Here is a 22,800-nt window from a genome sequence, read left to right as displayed (position 1 = left end):
AATCTGCTTTTTGGACTTTCGATGGTGACGATTGAGAAGCTGATCCTTGATAATGTATTTTGAGATACTGAGGGCCCAGACCATACTATCTGAATTCACAGAGTCGACTGCGTATATGCTGCTTTAGCGGTGCTAGAGTCTTGGAAGCATCTGCAGGCGCTCGGCCTTTGAACTCCTTGCGGGGCCCGGGGCGGGAGCGATCGCCCTTTCTCGGGAGGACGTGCATTTTCACCTGATAAGTTTCTGGGGGATTTCTATGAAGCTTTTGGGGTGTATACGGAGTAAATGGTATTGAGTGTCGGGTAATAGCGATGTTAATCGGGAGCTGTGTAGTAGGGCAGAAGGTACTGGGAATCGGAATTATTATTGACACAAAATTAAACTTAGTAAACAAATATACCCCATGGGGAGGCCATGGTGATCGTGGAAAGCGACTTAAAAACAACTATGTTTTACTTACATATAGGATCATGTGTGTCCAGCCCTTCTGGGCCTGCCCATCAGTTGGAGCCGGAAAGCTAATCGATGAGATGAGACTTTCAAGCAGAACACAAGCAAGGATGTGGACATAGACGATTATGCTACGGAGATCTTGTTTTAAATCGATGATCACGAATCGAAGATTGTCTCAGTAAACTCTATTGGGACGAAATGTTGAGAGTGAACACGTCAGATATTTAGTCATATTGAATTCTGTCTTTTTCAACGGAGCAGCCGAAGCCGGCTCGTAGAGAAAGGAAAGGGGGTGGCAAAGCAATCTTACAGGTGGTACTCCGTAGACCGTAGATTTTCGGTCTGCATGATAGACTCAATATCGTAGACCTCGGGAAGTCTTTTGCTTTGGTGTCAGCAAGACCTTTTACTTTCATCTAGCAAATGTAACCACAGGCCCGAAGGCTTCGGTATGTCATTTCACTCAGTCATTTTGTGCTGATTGTGTGGGATTGAAGATCTAATAATAAACAAACACACAAGAGACACCGGTCAGATACTCTCACTAGCGTCATGCGTGGATTAGAATTTACCTTGGATAGGAGTGTCGTGCGTTTACTTTGGACTCTCGGCTTCGGCACGGGATCACACTGCAAGCAAGAACTCTAACACCGTCAGTTCCTAAGGGGAGATGCTTGTACCCCGTAACTCTACCCGTGGATCCTGTGTTATTATTATGATGTTCTCTTCAGATTGTAGTCTTCGATAAATGTGGTGGTTTTCTAGGAGTCTACTGAAATATTCCCGAGGTTCCCGGGGGGTTGATTCGACCCCATGTCAAAACGGCGTTTGCCCAAAGTGTCCCTCACAGGATCTATGCGGATCTACTCCGTATGTAGAAGAAATCTGACTATTCTCCGTACTCCGTACCCCGAAGGGAGTACGGAGTACTGGCCAAGAAGTCCCAAGGCTGTCACTTTTGTCGTGAGATCGCAGGCCCCCCATCTTGGCTGCTTACCTAGCGGAAACCCTTTCTTGGAAGACGTTTGCTGGCAAAATAGCATGCCTGTTTCCGCAGAAATGCCTCGTCCCGAGGTCTCTTGCGGGGATCTTTTTTCCGTCAGTTCGCTTTTCGTTTGTATGGAGTACGTCCGATCCGCTCTAGAATTATCCAGAAGGAGATTCTTGTGTCTCACTGGTCTTGTCTAACAAGAGATGTGTCAGAAATAACATCGAAAATGGGGTCCAATGTAGAAAATTGCTCTTCCGGTTGCCTTAAAACTGTGCTTTTCAATTTGAGGGTGTGTGAACTATGTTAAACACAATTCAATCTCAATGAAACTACTCCGTACAATTTACTCCTTACACATCATTTATACACAGTCCTCGGGCAGGTAATGATATTTGGAAGAATATGATGAGTCGTCCATGGGGTCTTACTCCCAGGGTGCGGTCATCTGATACCTCATCTGGATAGGACCTCTCAACCAGACAGCAGATACGGAGTACATAGTACGACTTTTGAAGCTCAGAGACATATCTTATCATTTACAGGATGCGCATGTTTTATCTTGAGACTCTGTACTATAATGAAATGAAAATCGATGAAAGCAGTGCTAGAAAGAGAGGAGAAATAATACAGTAAGTTATTTGTTGAGACTTCTTGGGATAGGTGCTCCAATATTTTGTATACAAGCATCTTCCGAGAGCAGGCGAGGCACACCACAACCTTGGAAGACTGCCAAGGATCATTGGGACATAATAATTTATATCACATCGCATCAAACCCATAGGCCTCCCAGTTCCTTTTCACTTTCTCTTGTACATCCACGTGATATGATCCTTTGAAGGATCCGACCTTCCAAGGAAGCTCCTCGTCAACGAATTCACACGGGAGCATACAGCATTTCACCACTTTCTTGTTGTTGCGAGCCGGCTTTGTACCGTGGGCAAGGAATCAGGGGGATATTGCCGTACTCGTCGAAGAGGAACTCGCTAGTCCCGGGCTCACAGCGAGTGGCTTCTGCCCAAAGGAGGTCCCGGAGGTCAGTGGGGTCAATGTCCTCACCAACCAGGAACACCTTCGGTATGTACCACCCAGGCTTTGAGCCGAATACAATGTGGCCCAACTTGACACAGAACTCATTCATATCAGTTTTCAGCTTCAGCAATTCCTTGCGGTCGACTTGAATGGCAAGCCAGTGAGCATGTGACTCGAAGGGACACCAGACCATCTGGATCGGCAGGCCAGCATTCTGGCAAATATTCAGCACTTCAGCTGCAATCATCACCGCCCACACAGTGTGACTCTCTTCGGTGGCCCTTCCAGTGATGCAGATTGGCAAGATTGGATCTTCACGGTAGGTGATGGCGTTGACTTTGAAAATAGGACACTCCTTGGCGCGTCCCGGATACACCAGGCCATGATACTCCATCATCGGGCCTTCAGGTGCGGTCTCGGATATCGAAGCGAAGCCCTCCATCACAATCTCCGCATTGGCAGGAACGAGAAGATTGTTGGTTTCGCATTTAACCACGTCAATGGGCTTGCCAATCAGAGCGCCGATGTATCCAGCCTCATCCTCCCCCTTGGGGATCGGCATACCACCCACCATGATCGCCGCAGGTGGGACACCAAAACAAAGTGCCCATGGCATATCCTTTCCGAGATCTTTCCACTCCTGGAAGATCACACCGATATCTTGCTTTGGAATGATAGGTCCAACCAGGGTTTGCTTGCCATGAACCATAGCTCGAGTGATTGACCAGTTGGTCCAGGTTCCATCGGGCTTCTGCACAATATGCATGCCGAAGGTCTCGATAAACTTCCCGCCATCATGTTGGTGCAGCAATGGTGTTGGGAGGGTGGTCAGATCAATCTCATCGCCAAACAGCTTGTACTCTTTCACTGGTCCAGATGCGACTTCGTTGGGAGGCAAAGGCTGGAGATTCTTGGCTTCATTGATCTTGTCGATGATGCCTTTGCCTGTCGCAGAGGAAGACAGCCCTAAGCTTTTGGCAATCCGGCCAAGTCTTTGGCCAGGGACCCGGCTTAATCCAACGGGTGCACCGAGGACACGGAACAGCCCCTTTCCTATCCGGCCAGTGATGTTCTCGAATAAGGGAGCTTTCTCCTCTATTTCACTGAATTTGAGGGGTTGTACAATGGGTCAAGGCTCTGGAGCAGTTGACGGTTAATAATTGTGCTGCATGATCTATGGTGGGATAAATATCAAAATAAAGAGAACTTCGGACTTCCAATCAGTCTTTGGGATGTTCATCCGCTAGACTTCCTTGATTGATCCCCAATCCCTTATTCTCGGTTCACGGCTTAGCCAAGACTTCCATTTCTCGACCATTCATGATGACTTGACAATTAGCTGGAACCTTGGATGGACAGCTAAAAAGACAGTAAAAAAAGGTCCCGAAGTTGATGATAGTTCTCTTTCTTCGCCAATCGAAACATGAGATTAAGCTAATACATAACTACACCTGTTTATAAGCAACTATCGTCGTCTTTTGGCCGCGCGTGATCGCGGCACTGAGGCTTGTCCCAATAATCTACTTAATCCTACATGGTGAACTAGGAGACCAACACTAAATTCTGTATTTTTTCTCTAACTCATATCTCCAATGTAGTCTCTTTCTCAGGTCATTCCAAAGTTTTCCACAAGTGGCAATAAAGCCTTTCTCAACAAGGCGAACCAGTGGTCAAGATATGCTTAGCCTGCTGAGCATAAGTGCAGCCGTTGTTGACGTTAGTGTCCGACCACCCAGCAGACCATATCATCACGCCTTCAAAAGCATAATTGTCCCTGTGTTGATTCACAAGCGAAGCCAAAGCGTTAGGGTCGAGATAGTAACGTGCGCCAGACATGGTACCAGTAGAGGCGAGGGGTGCGGCTGGAACCCCGAGGAAGATTTTGGCGTTTGCAGACGGCGTTCCAGCGATGTTGTTAACCCACGCGTCAAAGTTGATGTACCCTCCATTCGAACAGTATGGGTTGTTGTAAAACTGAACCCAGAGGTAGTCGAAGACTGAGTTCTGGATGATCACTTGCATGAAGGGCTCAGGGATGGGACATTGCGGAGCGCCAGTGATGTAGTACCGGTTGGAGGAATCAGAGGCAAAGTTGGAGCGCAGCTTGGCAATGAGGTATGGGTAGTAGTTGTTTCCCGTCCAGGCCTCGATATCGAAGTCCCATCCGTTGACAAATGTTGAGCCGAAAGGCCTCGGGGTGTTGGAGCCGCCTGTGTTGCCGTATGCCTCCCACAAATGTTGACCAATAGCCTCTGCCTCTGCTTGAGAAGATAAAGCGTATGCCCCGGAAGCACCACCAAGTGACAAAATGACTTTGATTCCATTTCGTTTGCAGGTTTCGATGGCGGAGGCTAGACCTCCACAGTTTTGAGGGTCGCCACTGGGGGAGATGTAGCATTGGGTACCGATGGTGCCGGAAGCAATGGTCTTTCCGTTACCATACTCGTACAGGAAGGATAGAACAATGATATCAAGTCCAGAGTTGGAGTTGCAGTAACTGGCCAGGTCGCGGACGTGGCCATCCTGGCCCCAGTAAGCCACATTCTGTGGGCCATTTCCCCAGGCTCCTGGCTCCTGGGGCATAGCAGTAACTCCCAAGTGGAGGAATAGCAGATGCACAAGAAATACAATGAAGTTCATGTTGACTGATCACTTGGTGGTCTTGTAAAGATAGGAACTGAAAGATATTCAGCGCGGAAAGGTTGGAGAGGTGGAGGAAGAAGAAGAGAGAGAGATAAAGAGAGATGAAGTGAAGAAGTGAGATAACAAATAGTAAAAGGAAGCGAGAGGAGAGAATGCGGCTCAATGGGGAGGGAGGTGAGCGAAGGGGGACACCATTCGGTAGACATCGAGCTTCACTTGTATTCCAAGCCCTGAAGCCCCCATTGACTCGGGGTTTGAGGTTCCAGTATGCTACCCTAACTGGGATATCCACCAGATAGGACTCCCAGCACCCAATCAACAGATTGAAAATCATTGGTAGCAACCTTACTTCCTAAGAATATGGAGCGCTGTAGTACTGGGTGGGATTCAAGACTTGCTCGCAAGTTGAGAAATTGCAGGAGGGTGACAACGTCGAGTGACATGGCCACGATGATTCGAAAGGGGTCCAACTCAATGACTACCAGAAAGGCTGAATCACTATCAATCCTCAGGAAATTGGACTGTCTAAGAGCTTCCCATGCCTTGGTGGGTGTGTACTGATCATATGGGGAAATGGTTCAGGTACTCTCAACAACGAGCGATCAATTGAGAAATCAAGGTGGGCACTTGGGCATACACATGATATCATCAACCTCCAAAGCAGAGACTGGCGCGATATTCCAACTACTATCGGCTATCTCGGGCACACGACTACAACGTCAAATTCTCGGAGGGACTCACAAACTCAAGTTTTCGCCGTGCACGAGGTTACTTAGACTGGAAAGTATGGCGCGTGAGAGCCGCCTCAAGAGCAAAGGTACTGTGGACTCGCTCCGACATTGAGAGCCTAAATTACATCACAGCCAGCCAGGTTATTATACCATCTCATCGATGCCACGAAATAAAGCCGGCGTTTCCAATACTGCATTGGAATCAAGCTATACCTGCAATTTACGCCGCTCTTCCTTTTATTGCCGAGCAAAATGGCTGTGTGAATGTTGGCAAGTACTGGTTAGCTTGGCATGCTTCTTTCTCGGCTCGCAAGTACGTCTCATCTCATCCCCCGCATAAAGGCGTCGGCTATTAACGAAGCTCAAAAGTGACGAAGGCTTGGCTTGTTTCCTGTGTACAAATGCTAAACCCAAAGACATCCGCTAAGAGCCGGGGTTTGTGTCCATCTAAAACAAGGCATTGATCAACGAGACTATCAGAGTAACCACACTTGATCGATGGATGGTACTATACAATGGGAACTGATTGTTCTGTGAAGAGAGAAGAAGAACGCTTGGAAGTCAATCCCGATTAGAGTATGATTTTGGAACAAAAGATTTCAAGTAAGAAGGCAATGTCACCTCACGCGTCACGGTTCTTCTGGTCTTCCTAATAGGAATTCCGAATTTGAGATCGCAGCTCTCCTCCTTAGGGTTTCTATACAGTTTCCATCCAGCTCAAAGTGCAGAGCAAAAAGAAAAAAAGAACCCAAGCCTCCCCAGGGGACCTGTCGCCGGAATCGAACCAGGGGTCTCCTAGTAGGCAGACCAGCGATGTCAACTCAGGCCCGGCGCCTACCGAAGTAGCGCAAGACCCAACTCGACCAGGCAGGCTTGGATTGATAGTACTGCCCCCGGGGGGGCTATTTTATAGTTGCTTTTGAGCTCGAAATATAGGACAAAAAGAGAAAAAAAAAGACCCAAGCCCACCTGGGGGACGACCGCCGGAATTGAACTAGGGATATAGTTGATATGACCAGGGTGTCAGCTCAGGCATTCTACGCATAGCGCAGGGCCCAACCTGGCCAGGCAGGCAAGAGTTAATAGCTTTGCTCCCCGGGGCTAACATATAGCCACCTTTTAGCTCAAAGTATCAAAGGGGAGGAAAGAACCCAATCTTACCCAGGTGGTGACCACCAGGATTACCAGAGGGCTCATTCAAGCTTTACCGGAAGTGTCATCGCAAGCCCTAGGTCCAGCGCAAAGCCCAACTCAACCAAATAAACAAAGTCTCGTCTGAATCAAGGACGCTTTTCCGGTACTGTCTCTGACTTAGTTGGATATTCTCAGAAGAAACGGGTTTCAATTCAATGAGAACAATGGATGACATTCGTCCCAAATTGGGATCTGCTGACGTCTTGTAAAACGTGTGCGATCAAACCAGATCTCAAAACTCGATGCTTTTTACGTCTCTTTGGGGGATAATGAAGCCGGTCAACATTACGATAAGGATGGAGTATACGATGTATCAAGAATTTGAAAAAGCCGAAATCCATCATTCATTAAACGCTATCATCAACTCGTGAAGCTAGTGTACAAAGAGAAATTTAAATGCGCTGGGTCTGGGTGTGGCCAACAGTGTTAGATCCATCGAGGTCAGAGTCGACACGAGGGTCAGCCTTGTTGGCGACATTGCTGTCATGGGGACCGGCAGTGGAGTGGCTGGTGCGGCCGTGGTTGTAGCTGCTTCCAGCGCCAGTGCCAGCAGCGCCAGTTTCATGGGCCTCCTCGAAGGTACGGGTGGTGGTGTCGGGGCCAGAGCTGTGGGAGAGGTGCATCATATCAGCCTCACCAGCGAGGCTGCCCTTGTGAACATCGTTGTTGAAATCGTATCCCTTGCTGCGGTCACTGTCGACGCGTGGGTCAGCCTTGTTGGCAAGGTTGCTGCTGTGGGGACCGTGGTTGGAGGAACGGAGGTTCTCCTGATCGTTGGCGCTGTTGTGGCCGCCACTGAGAGGAGCGGCGGAGCCGTAGCTGGCGGAACCGCTGTGGGAGCCAGTGTTCAGGCCAGTGGAGCCGTGGCGGCTGTCAAGGTCGGAGTCAACACGGGGGTCGGCCTTGTTGCCAAGGCTGCTGTCGTGAGGACCGAAGTTGGAGGATCGGCTGGTGTCGTGGGTGTTGTGGCCAGTGCCGGAGAGAGGGGCAGCGGAGCCGTATCCAGTGGATCCGGTGCGAGCACCGTCAAGGCCGGTAGAACCGACAGAGCCAGAGTTCAGACCAGTAGAGCCGGTGTGCGAGGTGTTGTTAAGTCCAGTGGATCCGGTGCGAGCACCATCGAGGCCGGTGGAGCCGACCGAGCCGCTGTGTAGACCGGTGGAGCCAGCGTGGGAGCCGGAGTTCAGGCCAGTAGAGCCAGAGTGAGAGGTGGTGTTAAGTCCAGTGGATCCGGTGCCGTAGGCATTGCGGTCACTGTCGACTCGGGGGTCAGCAGTGTTAGCAATGTTGCTATCGTGAGGACCGTGGTTAGAAGAGCGGCCAGACTCGTAGGCATTGGCACCAGCACCAGCACCAACACCAGCACCGAGGCCTCCAGTAGAAGAGTGGGAGGTGGTGTTGTGGGCAGAACGGTCACTGTCGACACGAGGGTCGGCAGCGTTAGCGACGTTGCTGTCGTGGGGGCCGTGGTTGGATGAGCGGCCAGACTCGTAGGCGTTGCTGCCCACACCAGTGCCAAGAGGACCGGTGGAGGAGTGAGAGGTGGTGTTGTGGGCAGAGCGGTCACTGTCGACGCGAGGATCGGCAGCGTTGGCTACATTGCTGTCGTGGGGACCGTGGTTGGAGGACAGGCCAGACTCATTGTGGCTAGCACCGGTGCTCAGAGGCTGGGAGGTATGGCTAGTAGATGTAGTGTTGTGGGCAGAGCGATCGCTGTCAACGCGGGGGTCCGCGGTGTTGGCAACGTTGCTGTCATGAGGACCGTGGTTTGAGGACTGAGTAGACTCATAGTTGGTGTTGTCGTGGTGGTCGGTGTGATCGCCAGACTTCTTGTGAGTGACAGCGTCCTTGACCTTGTGGATAATGCTAGACATGATGGGTGTAGGTATTTAGCTTTTGTGTTGGAGAATAGAAATAGAAATTGAAGGAGGTTGAAGATATGAAGGCTGTAGATTGCAGATTTGTTTGGTTGTAATGTAGTACAACAGGTGGGATCTATAGGTATATTTATACACGAACTGCCAGGAGTATCTAGAGAATGACGCTTGTTTACCTCTCTGGTTGTACAAACGTCTGAAACAAAGGAAATGACGTTGTCTCCCCGCGCTGGTTGACGATGACATCAACCCGTCGAAACAAGGTTATCGTAGATATCACTCAGCGCCTTCTGATTGGCCACCCGCCGCCGGCTGTGGGAACCGACAGAGCGTGGCAAGGAAGAAGCCGAGAGCAGCGTCACGTCAAGTCGCCACTGAAACTTGCCGATCCTTGACAGCCCTAGAGAAATTAAAATAGAATCAGAATACAGCCATTGGAAGTGCGATCGACAGAGAATATAGATTAAGGGCTCGTGCGCCCCGCGTCATTGGCCTAAAACCGGTTCGGTCTTCCCGAAGTTTCTAGTCTCTATCCATGGCTCTACGTACTCCGTACTCAGTGCTTACTCTATAGCTAAGCAGGGATCCATGGATATAGCTGGGTACCCGAAGCAGTAAATTACGTAGAAGGAATGCGCCCTGAAGCTATGACATAGTTTCAATCCCCGGAAAATCGAACGATTGCGCTATCCTGTAGACATCGTAGCTTATCACACCAAAGCGTGCAGGGTACGACATACTAATCTCATCCAGCCGATTCACCTGCACCACTGTCTTGATCTACAAGTCTAGATCATCTCAATGTGAACTGTAGACTTTACGTTGGGTCGCCTTGCAGCGCGAAAATCCAGATGCCTATACCCATCTCCAATGGGGAGGCGGACAACTCCCTCGTGGAGGGCGGGCTTTGGGTCATAAAGTTTCAACCTTTTTTTGGAAGGACTCCAAAGAAATCAAAAACAAGTTCAAGTCAGGTTTCTTGAATTCGCTGCTTGGTTCCAAGGTTGGCGACCCCAAAGCGGGAAAGAAGACGTGGTTCACTTCACATGATAGCGGCGATCCTTTGTGCAGACCAGTGCGAACAGAACAACCTTGGAAGGATAGAGGATGCGGCTGACATCAAGCTTGTTCACTAGATCTAGTAGAGGTCCGAGAACATCCAAGGAGGATGGTTCTTGGTCTTTCTCATACACAAGTTTGCCCAAGGAGGTCCTCGAGCATTTAATGAACCGCTTCAGAGTGGTGTTCTATACAACCAGATCCCATAATCTCACTGCTGAGATAAGATACACAACAAGGATCTGCCCGAAAATATTTCCGATAATCTCCACCATTTGTCATGCTCATCTCGGGTTATTGTATAGGGGTTGGAGTCGTTGCAAGTGTGATGTGCGCAGCTGGGGTTTGAATAGATGAGGGGCTGAACCGACGACGAAGACAACAAGAACGTTAAAAGTACAAAGTAAATCAAAACTGTTTGACACCGCAGGAGCCAGGAGTCTTGGAAGCCATAGTAGAACCTTGGAGTTTGCTGACTGTATGTTGTTGATATCGCATTATAGTTTAGCACAGTGACAATGTACAACCTTGGAGGCTTCTGGCGAGCAGCCACGGTCCACAGTCTGTAAAAGCACTTGACCTTGGAACTCATCAATGGGACAAGGCTCCAAGTACAAAGGGAGAAAGAAAATATCGACATCCCCAGCACCAACTTCATATCTCTTCACATACATTGTTCCATCTTTCATGTGCCCACATTCAGAAACCGCATGCCCCACATGGCGCATTTAAACCTCAATTTGCGGCTGTCGTTTTTCTCTTGCTCATAGCCCAGATGCGGTAACATATGATATTTCTCAAGCTAACTAATTATGCGATGGCGTATTCACATTGCCTTCGTCTCTACTGTGGGTGTTTGTCACGTCATGGTGACCGCAATTGCTTCAATCTTCAGCCTATGCCCCGAGGCCGATACGGGAAATAATCTCGAGTCACAGCTGTGTATGTCTAAAAAATAGCTACATGTATGTATCATATAGTAGACAGAATCAGTGAATTTGCAAGCGAAAAGAACAAGAGAAATGGAACAATTCGTGAGCCAAATATCACTGTAAATTGTGTTTTGAGAGGCACATGCGAATAGGAACTAGACAAGAACAACAAGCATATTGTAGGTCAAGAATCAAGAGGGCAGAGTCTCAAAATACTCTAGCAGTGCATAGGTTCCAGTACAAGCCAGCCCTGGAGCCAGAGACCTGCTTCTCTGATTCCTTCATAAGAGTTTCGCCGTCAGATGCAAGCCTTCGCAAGGATTCAATGTCATATTTCTCTATTTTCCTCCAGGTCGGCCTCTCTCGATCTGCCTCGAAAGTTCGTGCAACACCACCCGTGAACGCTCACAATCGCCGATCCCAAGATCCAACCGACCAAAAAGAGAACAACCACAATGAAAAGCATAGCAAAAAAAGAGATGACCTGTGCCTGTGTTTTGGAGGCTGTCTGCAGCAGGCTCATGATGGAGGTTTGATCAATTTGACTTGGTGAAATAATTTTTAGTTTGGACAAGATGTGAAAAGCTCGAAGCACCTTGAGATTTCACTTCCATTTGCCGGGGATTAAGTTGCGCCATGGGGATTGTCTCTCGTTGATTTTCTGGGTTGGCGCCGACGTTTAATCGGGACATCGACTCGCAAACCAAGCCGAAGTGGTATTCAGTGAGAAGGCAGAGCTTGGAATAGCGAGTGTTTGTCAGGTAAACATTCACGTGTATTGGACAGTGAGAGTTGTGTGGTTTATGGAGCATTTGATGTAGTTAGCTAGCTTACAGGCTACCAGAGCAGGAGGAAGAGGTCGAGCAAAAGAAACCATTTCATTCAAACTTGAAGATCCATCACAAACAGGATCTGAAACAATAGGCTGCTTCCTTGTAGAGCAAACGATTTGAATATATGAAACAAGAAGCTTGACAAATAAGCAAAACCACAGAGTTGCACACAGTTGAGTAGCTTCACAGAAGAAGCCCACAAAGCAAGCAGGGAGTCCCGAGATGGACGCATAGATCTCATTTCTAGGTCATTTCCTCATCCTCATTCTGTCCATTCTGTATCAGAGCCACTAGTATTGCCATCGGTGGATGTACGAGTTCGCAAGGTCTCAAGGTCGTACGTCTCCGTAGTGTTGACTTTCTTCGATTTGCCTTGGGGAAGTGCTCGACACCCATCATACACTTTCAAAGCCACCCATGCCAGACCAGCTACCAGACACCAAAGGACAAATAAGATGATAGCTGCCATGAAAAGAATAGAATATCCAAAGAAACCGATCATACACAGGTAGCCGGCCGCACCCCACAGGTAGCCGGCCGCACCCCTGAGACTAGACGCGATCTCCTTCAAGCCCATGGTGATGATTTGGTCTGAGTGAGATCACAGGCAATAAATTTTGAGTCTCGGTGGAAATCGAAAGGTCTGGGTACTTCGTGGTTTTTGAATAGAATCGCCACGGGTGTCAAGTTTGGTTGCTGGCGGTCACGGCTGCTTCAATATCTGGATCGGGCTCCGACACCGAAACAGGAAATCAACCTTCGAGGGAAGCCACCAAGGATGCATTGAGCTAAAAAATGCCAATGACATGGCTAATGAAATCGCCGTGCTCTTGTTTCTGACTGGTAATAAGATAGATGTAATATGATGTGCAGTCCTGTGTAGAAGTGATAGAAACACTTGGCGTCAATCGGGGACGAATCACTCATTGGGCCTGAGACGAAAGGCTTTGATACATTCTTTCTCAACCCGACATGTCGGCAATTTCTCCCACTTTCATCCCACACCATTGCTTCCCTCTCATGGTCCACAGGCGCTGGACAAGACGGGCTATGGGCTCTCCACTGCACCAGCCCCAGCCTGATGCGGCTTTTTGGGCCTAGTGGTCACTCTCAGCCTGCTCAATTTGTGCCTGTCGATAGCCTTCTAGTTCCTGTCGGGAGCTTTTAGCGATCGTTGACCTGATGAAAACGAGCGACATGATGAGTTAGGTAGAGATGATTCCTAAGAGAGGAGGGGGAAAGGATTCCGAGAATTTGGCGGACCATGACACACGAGGCGGCGAGAGGGACGGAGAAGAAAGGCTCGGATTCGGATGTAACTCATAGCGAGAATGCAGCTATGCGTTCAGGTCTGATATAAGGATGAGCGCTGGATGCAAGCCGAGTGCGGGTCTTTGCTTGTATTTCGACTTTATACGAGCTGACGGCTGAGGCTTCCAAGGTTGTATCCGCCTCATTGAGAAGGCAGAGTAAACAAGCATCACGAATAGGGCACGATGGGGCGGAAGGGTGCCAATGGAGTCCGGCAGATTGCTGAGTCTGAGGATGGCTGTACGAAAGACCATAGTAAGACCGCCAGCTAGTAACATCGGCAATTGCAGTCCAGAGAAGGTAACATGGCTCAGGTCAAATGGTGCGATGAAAGATAGACTTGAGATGTTTATGTCTATGACTACCAGGAAGAGTGTAGGCTAAGGAACTACCAGTAAGACTCGTAAGAAGGCATAAATAAAGCAATATACACACGACTAGGAACATAAACAAAGAGATCAATGGGTGCAACCAAGTCAGTAGACAACGTCAAATAAAAGGTGTATCTACCACAGGAGTGTCAAAAAAATTTAAATAGAAACCAAGAAGGGAAAAAGGGCCCTAGGTCCGTAGACCAAAGAAGCCAGAGAAAGGTAAAACTCCTAGTCCTCCTGTACAAGTTGTGCATTTGCATAACTAACGCGAAATCAAAATCCCATCAGTGGGTGGCTTAGGGTGCAAGGCGCTTAGAAGACGGAAGCACAACCCCAGTGCTGCTCAACGTTGAAGTCACCAGGGGCCTTCCAGTCGTCGTTGGCGAAGGAGAAGAAGATGGACTTGGAGCCGACGGCCTTGGCGATAGCCTTGACAGCGGTGATCTGCTCAGCGGTACCGGGGATAGCGGCACCGTTGGCGTCACCGGCGTTGGGCCAGCCGGTCTCGAGGTTGATGACGTCCTTGCCGCCACAGATCTTCTCGAGGACAGCGAACTCGGACTTGGCGAACTCACCGGCCTTCTCGGCGGTGACATCGGCGTTGAAGAAGGGGTGGATGTTGGCACCGACGATGTCAACAGCGCTGCAGAGGGAGGCAGCACCGGACTTCTCCCAGATGTTGATGGGCTCAGTGGTGGTGACCTTGCCGCTGTAGCCGGCGGACTGGAAGCTGGACTTGGCGGACTTGATGAAGGAGCCGAGGGTAGAGGCATCGACGTAGCCGGAGGAGATGGCCTCGTTACCGACGACAATCAGCTCGACCATGTCCCACTGGGCCCACTTGGTGATGGCAGTGACCTGCTCCTGGGCGCCAGAGACACCGGAGCCCTCGATGTAGACACCGAGGATCATGTTGAGGCCGAGCTCCTTGCAGGCGTCACCGATGAACTCGAGACCGCTGCAGTCAGTGGAGTAGACACGGACGAGGTTGAAGCCCTTGCCCTTGATATCCTTGATGTCCTTGAGAACCTCCTGCTTGGTCTTGCAGTTGCCAGACTCAGTGTAAGGAGAGTAGGTCATACCGTACTGGCCCTCACCGGTGATGCCGGAGCCAGAGGTAGGGGTGGAAGTGGCAACGGCGCTGCTGGTGGAGCTGCTGGTGGCAACGGGAGCAGGGGTGGTGGTGGTAGCGGCAGCGGTGGTAGCAGGAACAGCGGGAGCAGTGGTGGTGGAAGCCAGGGTGCTCTGGGTGGCGGCGGGGCAGACGTAGGTGTAGTCAGTGTTGGTCACAGTGACGGTGGTGCCGGTCTGGGTGTAGGTACCGGGGGTGATGGTGTGGGGGGTAGGGTAGACCAGAACGGTGCTGGTGGGCACAGTGGTGGTGGTAGGAGGAACAACGGTGTAGGTACCGGCAGCGGGGCAAGTGTAAGTGGTGGTCTCAATGACGCTGGTAACGGTGGTACCAGTGGGCTTGACAGTGGCGTAGGGGCAAGTGATCACGGTGTCGGTGGTGACAACAGTGGTAACACCGCCGTAGGTGTGGGTGCCGCTGGGGACGTCAGTGGAGGTAGCACCGCACACGGTGGTGCTGTCGGTCACGGTGAGAGTGGTGGCCGGGATGGTGTAGACACCGGTGGTGGAGAAGGTGCTGACACCGGGGGTGGGCAGCTCCACGGTGCTGGTGCTAGCAGGGGCGGTGCTCGAGGGAGCAGGAGCGGGGGTGGAGCTCGAGCTGGAGGGGACCGGAGCCGCGGAGGAAGAGGGCGACATAGTCACGGTCAGAGTGCTGGTGCTGGTGCTGGTGGCGTGCACAGTGCTGGTGAGAGTGCTAGTCGACTCCGGGATGGGAGAGGGAGTAGACGACGACGAGCTGGCGGGGGCCACGGGGACCAGAGTAGGCTCGCCGTAGTAGGTGATGACCTTGGTGGTGCAGCCGCAGGTCTCATCGGGGTTCAAAGGCGCAGAGGCGCTAGGAGTCACGCTGGACGAGGCCCAGACGGAAGAGGTATCGCGACGGTGGAAAGCGTCGTGACGACGGTGGACACCGTCGGCCATGGCAGAGCCCACCATGGCGGCGGCGGCGAAAAGTGTTCCCTTCATGGTGAGAAAGATAATATTTCCCACGTAAAAGAATGAATGCCCGCTGAACGAGTGAAGCGGTGGTCAGTGATTTCAAGGAACGTGGGTTGAAAAGGTAGAAGGAGAGGTGGGCACGCAAGGCCTTTTGTTCGAGGACTCGTTACCGGGGGAAGTTAGGGGGAAAGAATAAAAAAAGGAGAAAAAAAGACCATATAAGGGCAGTGCACTAGACTATATCCAGGTCCACCGATCGTGAATTTTCATTTAAAATTACCCTAAGATTACCCCTGGAGTCTAGATGTGTTTTCAGGGACAATGTACTCCTTATTGGTCCAGCGCTATAGACCCGATTGTTGGCTGCTTATGGTTGGCCCGCACGGCTCGGGCAGGAGTGGATTGTTTTCATTTTCAACCATACAATTTTGTACTGGGCCTGCAGGGTCATTTTGTGTGGTATGGAGCACAATGGTGGCATTGGCGAGTATATTCAAATAACGCAGGTACAATATGTACTCCGTACACCGCTGGGGATTGTACTTTGGCCCAACGGTCACTTCGATCCGTACCACAATACGACTCTCTCGTATTCAAAGATCTTTATTGAATACCGCACGGATACCTTATCCTCCCACCTGCCCTCCGGACTAAGTCGGAAATAGTGATCCTGTCTCACATCTGGTCTACGGAGTACTAATCTACGAGAATAGCCTCCTCCCCCTTACGGCGGTGAGGGTCGCGCTGGGCTTTCCAGCTCCAACTCCTAACCGCGCGAGCACAATCTCCCCAGTCCAGGGCCAAGGTTTCATGCGTCCTGTCAGACAATGTAAGGCAACACTACAGCCCCATTGTGGCTTACTCGGTGGCAACCCGCCCCCGTGCAACTTCAACGCCTCAAGGTACTCCGGAGAGTGCAATGTCTCTCATGAAATGATGGTGAGGGTAGTTTGCGGGGCAGGCAGGACTCTGTCTCAGTGTTGCATTGGTATTCCGGCGTCTTCCAGCCTGAAGGAGAGACAAAAAGAAAGAAAAACAGGAAATGCTCATCCCGCACTAAGTGGGTCCGATATCATAGCGTCCTCGGCCAGCCCCAAAATGGTAAGGTGTCAACCCAAACTTATCCTATCCTCTCTTCTGATTGGCTCCTCCAAGACCTCTAATTTCCGCCATGCCGATCCGCATTATTAAAGACAATACGGAGTACGGCAATACCGGTATCTAATTTTATACGATATTTCGCCATTTGTTTGTTGTTCTTGGATTTCCACGGAGTTGTGCATCCCCAGCCTGAACCTCATCTGAGACCTCTGCGAAGACAACGTGCAACGTGCTTAATATCAATTTTGAGAGCCACTTCCACTTTCTTCACTACTTGTATGCGTGGTTTTATCCCCCTGACGATCTCCGGCTCGCAATGAACTAGCCGATCACCCGAACAAAGTTATCAGAAACCTGCACTCAACCGCCATCGGTTTACACTACAAGTCACTAACAGGCAGGACCGCGTGTCTCCTCGTAGTCCTCCGTATGGCGCCTTGAGGTCCTCGTTACCAGAATGAAAAAAAAATTTGAAAAGCCAAAAAAACGGTGTAGCCTACTCCGTACACATCCGATGCAAGCGATACCCCCACTGGAGTACGAATCCTGCAAAGCGATAGTAATATCAACTCGCCTACTCCGTATATATCTGCTGTCGCGCAGGTGTGAACATGAATTTAAACAGCAAGCGCACGGCGCGGAGATCTTCACAGCACCCGGACCTGGCTGCTGATCTCAATCAGTGTCGAAGTCTGGATCTCGTCGAATGGCGATCACAACTCATCCACGGGGTAGATCCCGGATGTTGGGGAGCCGGAGCGTTGTGCTTGTATTTGTGGAGAACGCTATGAATGTGCGCACACTAGTGCCTGACTCCTGAGTCGGCAGAGTCGAACCTACTCCGTATGGGTTCTTGGGTTACTCCGTATCTCCTGGGCTCTTGCGGGATAAAATGCGATAGCTCTGGCGTTGGCATGTAATATTGGGAGACAGAGTTTCGATTAAATGGTTTGATTTGAGGATACAGGGGTACGCTCCAAATAATTCCAAGGATTCAGGGCTTGGATAACAAACCATTTCTCTCGGCGATTGTATCTTTCACTCACGCCCATACGGAGTACGCCAACGATACCACAAAGGAATCGGTTAGGTCAAAGACAACTCGACAGTCCAGACCGCCGACTCGCTCTTGGCCTTGTATTTAAATTCCAATCAATGGATCTCCAAGGATGATAGCGGATCTGGGCGTTGGGCGAATGGAGTTGCCAAGCATTACGGAGTAGCCTTGGCTTCCTTTTGTTCTTCAGGGGGTTCGTCGATTGGAACCTCGAAATTTAGTTCCCATGCATAGGTCAGGGTGGCGACTTTCTGTCAGATTTGCACATGGATGTGAATGTTTCCAATAAATCGTTCCATGGGTCCGTTATGAGTTCTGGGGAAATTTCGGTTGGGTCATCTTCGGGCGGCGTTCTGCTATTTTCCCTGCATATGATGTTGGCTCTCCAGGGCTTCTGACATGTCAGATTGATAATTAGGGGACATTCCAAACGTCGAATATTCTGGATAAATTACCCCGTCCGGTGAGCCACATGGAACTGTCGTGTGCAACGCGTGGTTTCAGCATTCCAACCTAATCCGCAGTTGGCTTAAGAGTCTATTTTGGGGCTCCGGAATGCTGCCGCTTAAGTTTTGATAAGTGAAGATAGTCTCAGTATTCATCAATGCTGGCAGCATCGGTTTCCGTTCGATTATGGAGCATATATATATTCAGTATCACAATATACCCAAATTCAAGGTTTTTTATCCATCACCTGGGCAGTTGATCGACCTTTTGGGGAATCCGGAGAAAGTGAGTGTGTTTCTGATATTCTGCAAATATATTTCTTCGACTCGGCAGGATTTGGATAGCCGCCAAGGTCAGTTTACCTGTATCTAGATCCAAGCCCAGACCAGAGCTCAAAAATCTCAAGACTAGATATAGAAACTTAAAAGGCTACATTGACAACCCTCATATCTTGCACATTGTGTGATTTTTTTTTTGTAAGCTCCGTTGATTTGAAATCGCCATCTATGGCTGTGCGGGCGGGCATTGAAGTCTACAAATCACTTACGCCTCGGCTAGGTGCCCATCAAGCAGGAAATTCGAGATACGACCTGGACGGTAGGCACTGGCATCCAAGCTTACATATAATTGAGAATGGCTACCAGCGCTCACTTATCTCTGCGAACTTGACACGGATGGAAGCACCGAGCGCGGAGCAGGAACAGAAGATCTCTTGCACTCGAACCCTGCATGAATAAGAAGCACCCTTGCATGCAGATCCTGCACCTCGAGCATTAATGTAGAGTCTATTCTCTTGATATCGTACGGAGTATTCCGTCCAAGAAAAATGGACTAGTGGGTTTATTAGACTCGATAATTGTTCCGGGCAACGAGTCGGTCAGCACATCATATGATCCTTAACCTTCTGGATTTTCATACACACTCATCGAAGAAGAGGCTCATATGTGTATTCTGCATATTGGAATTTGCTCCATGTTCATACTCGTGCTTCGACAGTCGAAGTGATATGAACCCGAGAGAGTCGAGTACTTCCGACAGTACGGAGTATCACGCCCTCTGTGCTAAATAGGCTGTCACGTTGGCTTTGATTCATATCCCAATTAATTGCTTCCAATCACTGCTAATTGTGGCCTTGAGATATCGCGAATCTGTAAAATCAGTACCAGGTGATTGCATACTCAACTCCACGAATGTCGCCCGGTTCGTGAAAATCCACAATAATCTTGGAATTTCAAAGTCAAAGATAGTTTCGAGGTTGTGGAAGAAGATCAATTCGTATCTCTTAAGACAGCAAATCTCACCTCAGCGATTGTGGTTGCTGCGAACTCGAAATTCCGATTTCCGTAGAGGTGCTCCGTATAGATGGGACCACCCACCATGCCACCCATCATCCCACATAGCACATGACCTCTTCGCCACAACACCGGCCAATTATCGTCTTTCTAATTATTTCCCCTCGGCAACATCCGCTATGAGCAGAGAATATCAGAACATGTCATTCAATAAGAATAAAGGAAGATTCGCGCTAACCCCCGGAGAGCCGCACCGTACCACCCCAACGTCATGACTTTCACCAACCACAGACCCGACCGTTAATCTCTATCGTACGAGCCAGGAGTCACACTATCCAACACATGGACCGAAATTTCTATTACCGAACTCTGGATGATCCCAACACCCAGCCTCTCGGAACCGACAGGGTACTCCAGAGTTCGGGCTGGTGTCAGGCCACACTGCTGCTCGAACCCATGGAGGTGTTGTAGGGTTCATACATGATGGGGCTCTGCTGGATGTATAAAAGGCTTGCATCGTTACACAGTCTTTTATTCTCCACGCAAAGAAACAAAGATACATTCTACTACAACCTTGGAGAATATCACATTCTCCTACACAAGACTACCAGTCTACCACACCTACATCAAACCATCAAAATGACCAACCCTACCAAAGCCGCCGCGAGCGAACACACCCGTTTGCAAAATGAATTCGGCGCCGACCACTGGGTCCGCAACCCTGCAGCAGAGTATCGTGTACGTAGCACATGGCTCCGATCTTGAATCCATCGACTGACATAATCTAGCGCCCTACCCTTGGACGAGGCCTGTTCGCTGGCCTGCAGGATACAAAGCACTATAATGTTGAGAATGGCTGGGCACGACGCAAGTCTGATCCCCAGCCTGGGCTTTTGGTTCGCTATGGAGTCGGTATGTTTATTCGATTTCCATTTGGGTGTATGTGGATTTAAGCTGACTTTATTATCTTCGAATAGCCTTACTGGCGCTTGAGGATTCTTCGCCTTTGGGGTAGAGATTTCTTCTGTGCATGATAAAGATTGAGATGATTCTGTGTTTTTGGAGTTGTTCGGTGTCGAAATTTCGAGCATTTATTTGTTATTATACCTTTTTGAATACATCGTGCCTGGTGTCTTGCTGGACACTTCTTATACAGTTTTTGTGCATTTCTCCTCTATTCATTTCTGCTGATAGTATACGAACTTAGAGTAATTCATGTTGGATCTAGGTGATCATTTCAAAGTCGAGATTAAGTTCACAGGTTACTTTCTAGCCCTGGAGACTTTTTGGTGCTCCAAGGTTTATGACAGTTGAGGGTCTCATGCGCCCCTCTTACTCAAATTTACTCCAGAAGAACATAACAATCCACAAAATGAGGTATGTGTATATTTTGGATATAATATTGACAAAGAACGCTAATTAGATATACCAACGCCAGCCTAAGGCTCAAAGCCGAATCCAGAATGAAGGAAATGAAGAGCCTTGGAAAATTTACTCCCAAGAGTCAATCTTCATAGTACCCTTCTCCTGCAAGTTCTTGTGCATCTTGAAAGCCTGGAAAAGCATGTGAGGCTCATGACCCATACCCTTACGCAGACACTCGAACTCCGCACGGTCAAGGTAATCCGTGAGAATAGGGTAGTAGTCAGGGTGAGAGCACTTCTTAATGATGACACGGGCACGCTCTCTAGGCGACAAACCACGAACATCAGCCAGACCCTGCTCGGTAACGATGACATCGAGATCATGCTCTGTCTGATCGATATGGGTGGCGAAAGGAACGATGCAGCTAACACCAGTAGGATCGGTCTTGGAAGGACGAACACTGGGGGTGTGCATGATACTGTACTTGGAGTTACGGAGGAAGTCGGCGGAACCGCCGAGTCCGTTCAGCATGCGAGAGCCCATGACGCAGGTTGAGTTTGCGTGGGCGTAGATGTCGACTTCGACGGGGGTGTTCATGCCGATGCAGCCGAGACGACGGATAATCTCCGGGGAGTTGGAGACCTGCTGGGAACGGAGGAGCAGCTTGCCTGCATATTGCTCCCAGTTATCGTAGAAGCGCTTGAAGCCGTCGGGGGAGAAACGGATGGAGGTTGCGGTGGCGAAGTCGAGGTTACCGCTGTCGAAAAGGTCAAGGAATGAATCCTGCAGGACCTCGGTCCAGACCTTCAGGTTCTTGAAGTCTGCGCCGCCCTTGCTGAGACCGCCGACGACTGCGTTGGCGATGTTGCCGATACCGGATTGGATGGGGAGGAGGTTTGGTGGGAGACGACCGTGCTTAACCTCGTGCTTGAGGAACTCAATCAGGTTGGTTGCGATTGCTTGGGAGCCTTCGTCCTCCGGGGCGTTGGGCTGAGTCTGGTCCGGGTAGTTGGACTCGACAATGGCAACGACCTTCTCGGGGTCAACGGGGATGTAGGAAGTTCCGATGCGGTCCTCGGGAGCCATGATGAGGTATGGCTTGCGGCCAGGGGGCAAGTCCGAACCCACGATATCGTGCAGACCCTCGAAAGAAGGGCTGGAGGTGTTGACCTCGATGATGACCTTGTCGGCCATCTGGACGAGCTCGGGCGAAGCGCCCACGGAGGCACCGGGAATGATACCTCCGTTCTCAGTAATTGCCGACGCTTCGATAACAGCCACATCGATTCTTGGCTCCGGCTTGTTCAGCGTGTACCAGCCCTAAGGGAAAAAGGTTAGACTTTGTGATTCTCCTCGGCGGAAACACCCGAGAAGGACTTACATAGACCAAATCCGAGGGAAACATGCTCAGATGCTTATCGAAGAATTTAATCTGACCATTGTTGATTCCCTTGGCAATTTCCTTTCCGACCTGATGGGGACTGCGTCGCTCAATCATGTTCAGGCGGGCCCAGCGGTTCTCCGTCTCCGCGCCAGAGGAGGCACCGACGAACAGGTTATACTTCAACTGTCCCTCGAGGCCATTCTTCTCAACGTGATCCGCCATGGCAACTGGAACCATTCTGGAAATTTCGTTAGAAATGGGGAAGAATTGTCTTCAATTCGCTGGGTAACGCACTTGGGGTATCCAACGCCCGTAAATCCGGACCAGCCGATGTAGGCGCCATTGGGGAAGTGATGAAGGAGATCCTCAGCTTTAGCAAGCTTCTTCAAGTACGAAGGCCGCCGCACACGGCTCTTCAATAGTGCTGAGGCACTCATAATTACAGAATCAAGGGAAGAGGGGAGAGGTTCCAGATGTGAAGAAAAGGAAGGAGTTGGGAAGCTGGGGGATTAAATATGATTTCAATCCACAACCCCACGGGCAATAACCGGGTATCCACAGGAAATCGAGACCGGGATCCCGGAAGAATGGAAGTGAGCTTGACTTGGGTATTTAAGTCCGGCCTGGACGAGATGGTGGCAGCCTTCTCTTATG

At 49.9% G+C, this 22,800-nt stretch overlaps 6 protein-coding genes across 6 annotated transcripts; 1 reads left to right on the top strand and 5 right to left on the bottom strand.

Annotated features, from left to right (window-relative positions):
- Positions 1 to 2,318: 2,318 nt before the first annotated feature.
- Positions 2,319 to 5,113, bottom strand: N7506_001275 (uncharacterized protein; the record flags this gene model as incomplete). Its single annotated transcript, XM_056950571.1, has 2 exons — positions 2,319 to 3,568; positions 4,138 to 5,113. 2 exons carry the CDS (start codon positions 5,111 to 5,113, stop codon positions 2,319 to 2,321), a joined length of 2,226 nt encoding a protein of 741 aa, XP_056816486.1.
- Positions 5,114 to 7,433: 2,320 nt separating this feature from the next.
- On the bottom strand, positions 7,434 to 8,915 carry N7506_001274 (uncharacterized protein; the record flags this gene model as incomplete). Its single annotated transcript, XM_056950570.1, has 1 exon — positions 7,434 to 8,915. One exon carries the CDS (start codon positions 8,913 to 8,915, stop codon positions 7,434 to 7,436), a length of 1,482 nt encoding a protein of 493 aa, XP_056816485.1.
- A 3,089-nt stretch (positions 8,916 to 12,004) lies between these two features.
- N7506_001273 (uncharacterized protein) lies at positions 12,005 to 12,319 on the bottom strand (the record flags this gene model as incomplete). The annotated part of the gene is made up of 1 exon (XM_056950569.1): positions 12,005 to 12,319. One exon carries the CDS (start codon positions 12,317 to 12,319, stop codon positions 12,005 to 12,007), a length of 315 nt encoding a protein of 104 aa, XP_056816484.1.
- Positions 12,320 to 13,739: 1,420 nt separating this feature from the next.
- btgE (putative cell wall glucanase (Scw11)) lies at positions 13,740 to 15,527 on the bottom strand (the record flags this gene model as incomplete). The annotated part of the gene is made up of 1 exon (XM_056950568.1): positions 13,740 to 15,527. One exon carries the CDS (start codon positions 15,525 to 15,527, stop codon positions 13,740 to 13,742), a length of 1,788 nt encoding a protein of 595 aa, XP_056816483.1.
- A 4,509-nt stretch (positions 15,528 to 20,036) lies between these two features.
- On the top strand, positions 20,037 to 20,308 carry N7506_001271 (uncharacterized protein; the record flags this gene model as incomplete). The annotated part of the gene is made up of 2 exons (XM_056950567.1): positions 20,037 to 20,135; positions 20,186 to 20,308. Coding segments are annotated over 2 exons (222 nt in total), but the record flags the coding sequence as incomplete, so codon positions are not given.
- A 580-nt stretch (positions 20,309 to 20,888) lies between these two features.
- Positions 20,889 to 22,583, bottom strand: coaT (acetyl-CoA hydrolase ACH1; the record flags this gene model as incomplete). Its single annotated transcript, XM_056950566.1, has 3 exons — positions 20,889 to 22,082; positions 22,144 to 22,384; positions 22,441 to 22,583. 3 exons carry the CDS (start codon positions 22,581 to 22,583, stop codon positions 20,889 to 20,891), a joined length of 1,578 nt encoding a protein of 525 aa, XP_056816481.1.
- Between the last annotated feature and the right edge of the window lie 217 nt (positions 22,584 to 22,800).

The sequence above is a fragment of the Penicillium brevicompactum genome (assembly GCF_028827555.1).
Source record: "Penicillium brevicompactum strain IBT 35665 chromosome Unknown utg000001l_segment0_segment0, whole genome shotgun sequence".
NCBI classification, from domain to species: Eukaryota; Fungi; Ascomycota; class Eurotiomycetes; order Eurotiales; family Aspergillaceae; genus Penicillium; species Penicillium brevicompactum.
The sequence above is the reverse complement of the archived record's forward strand: the minus strand, read 5'-3'. Positions and strand labels throughout refer to the sequence as shown.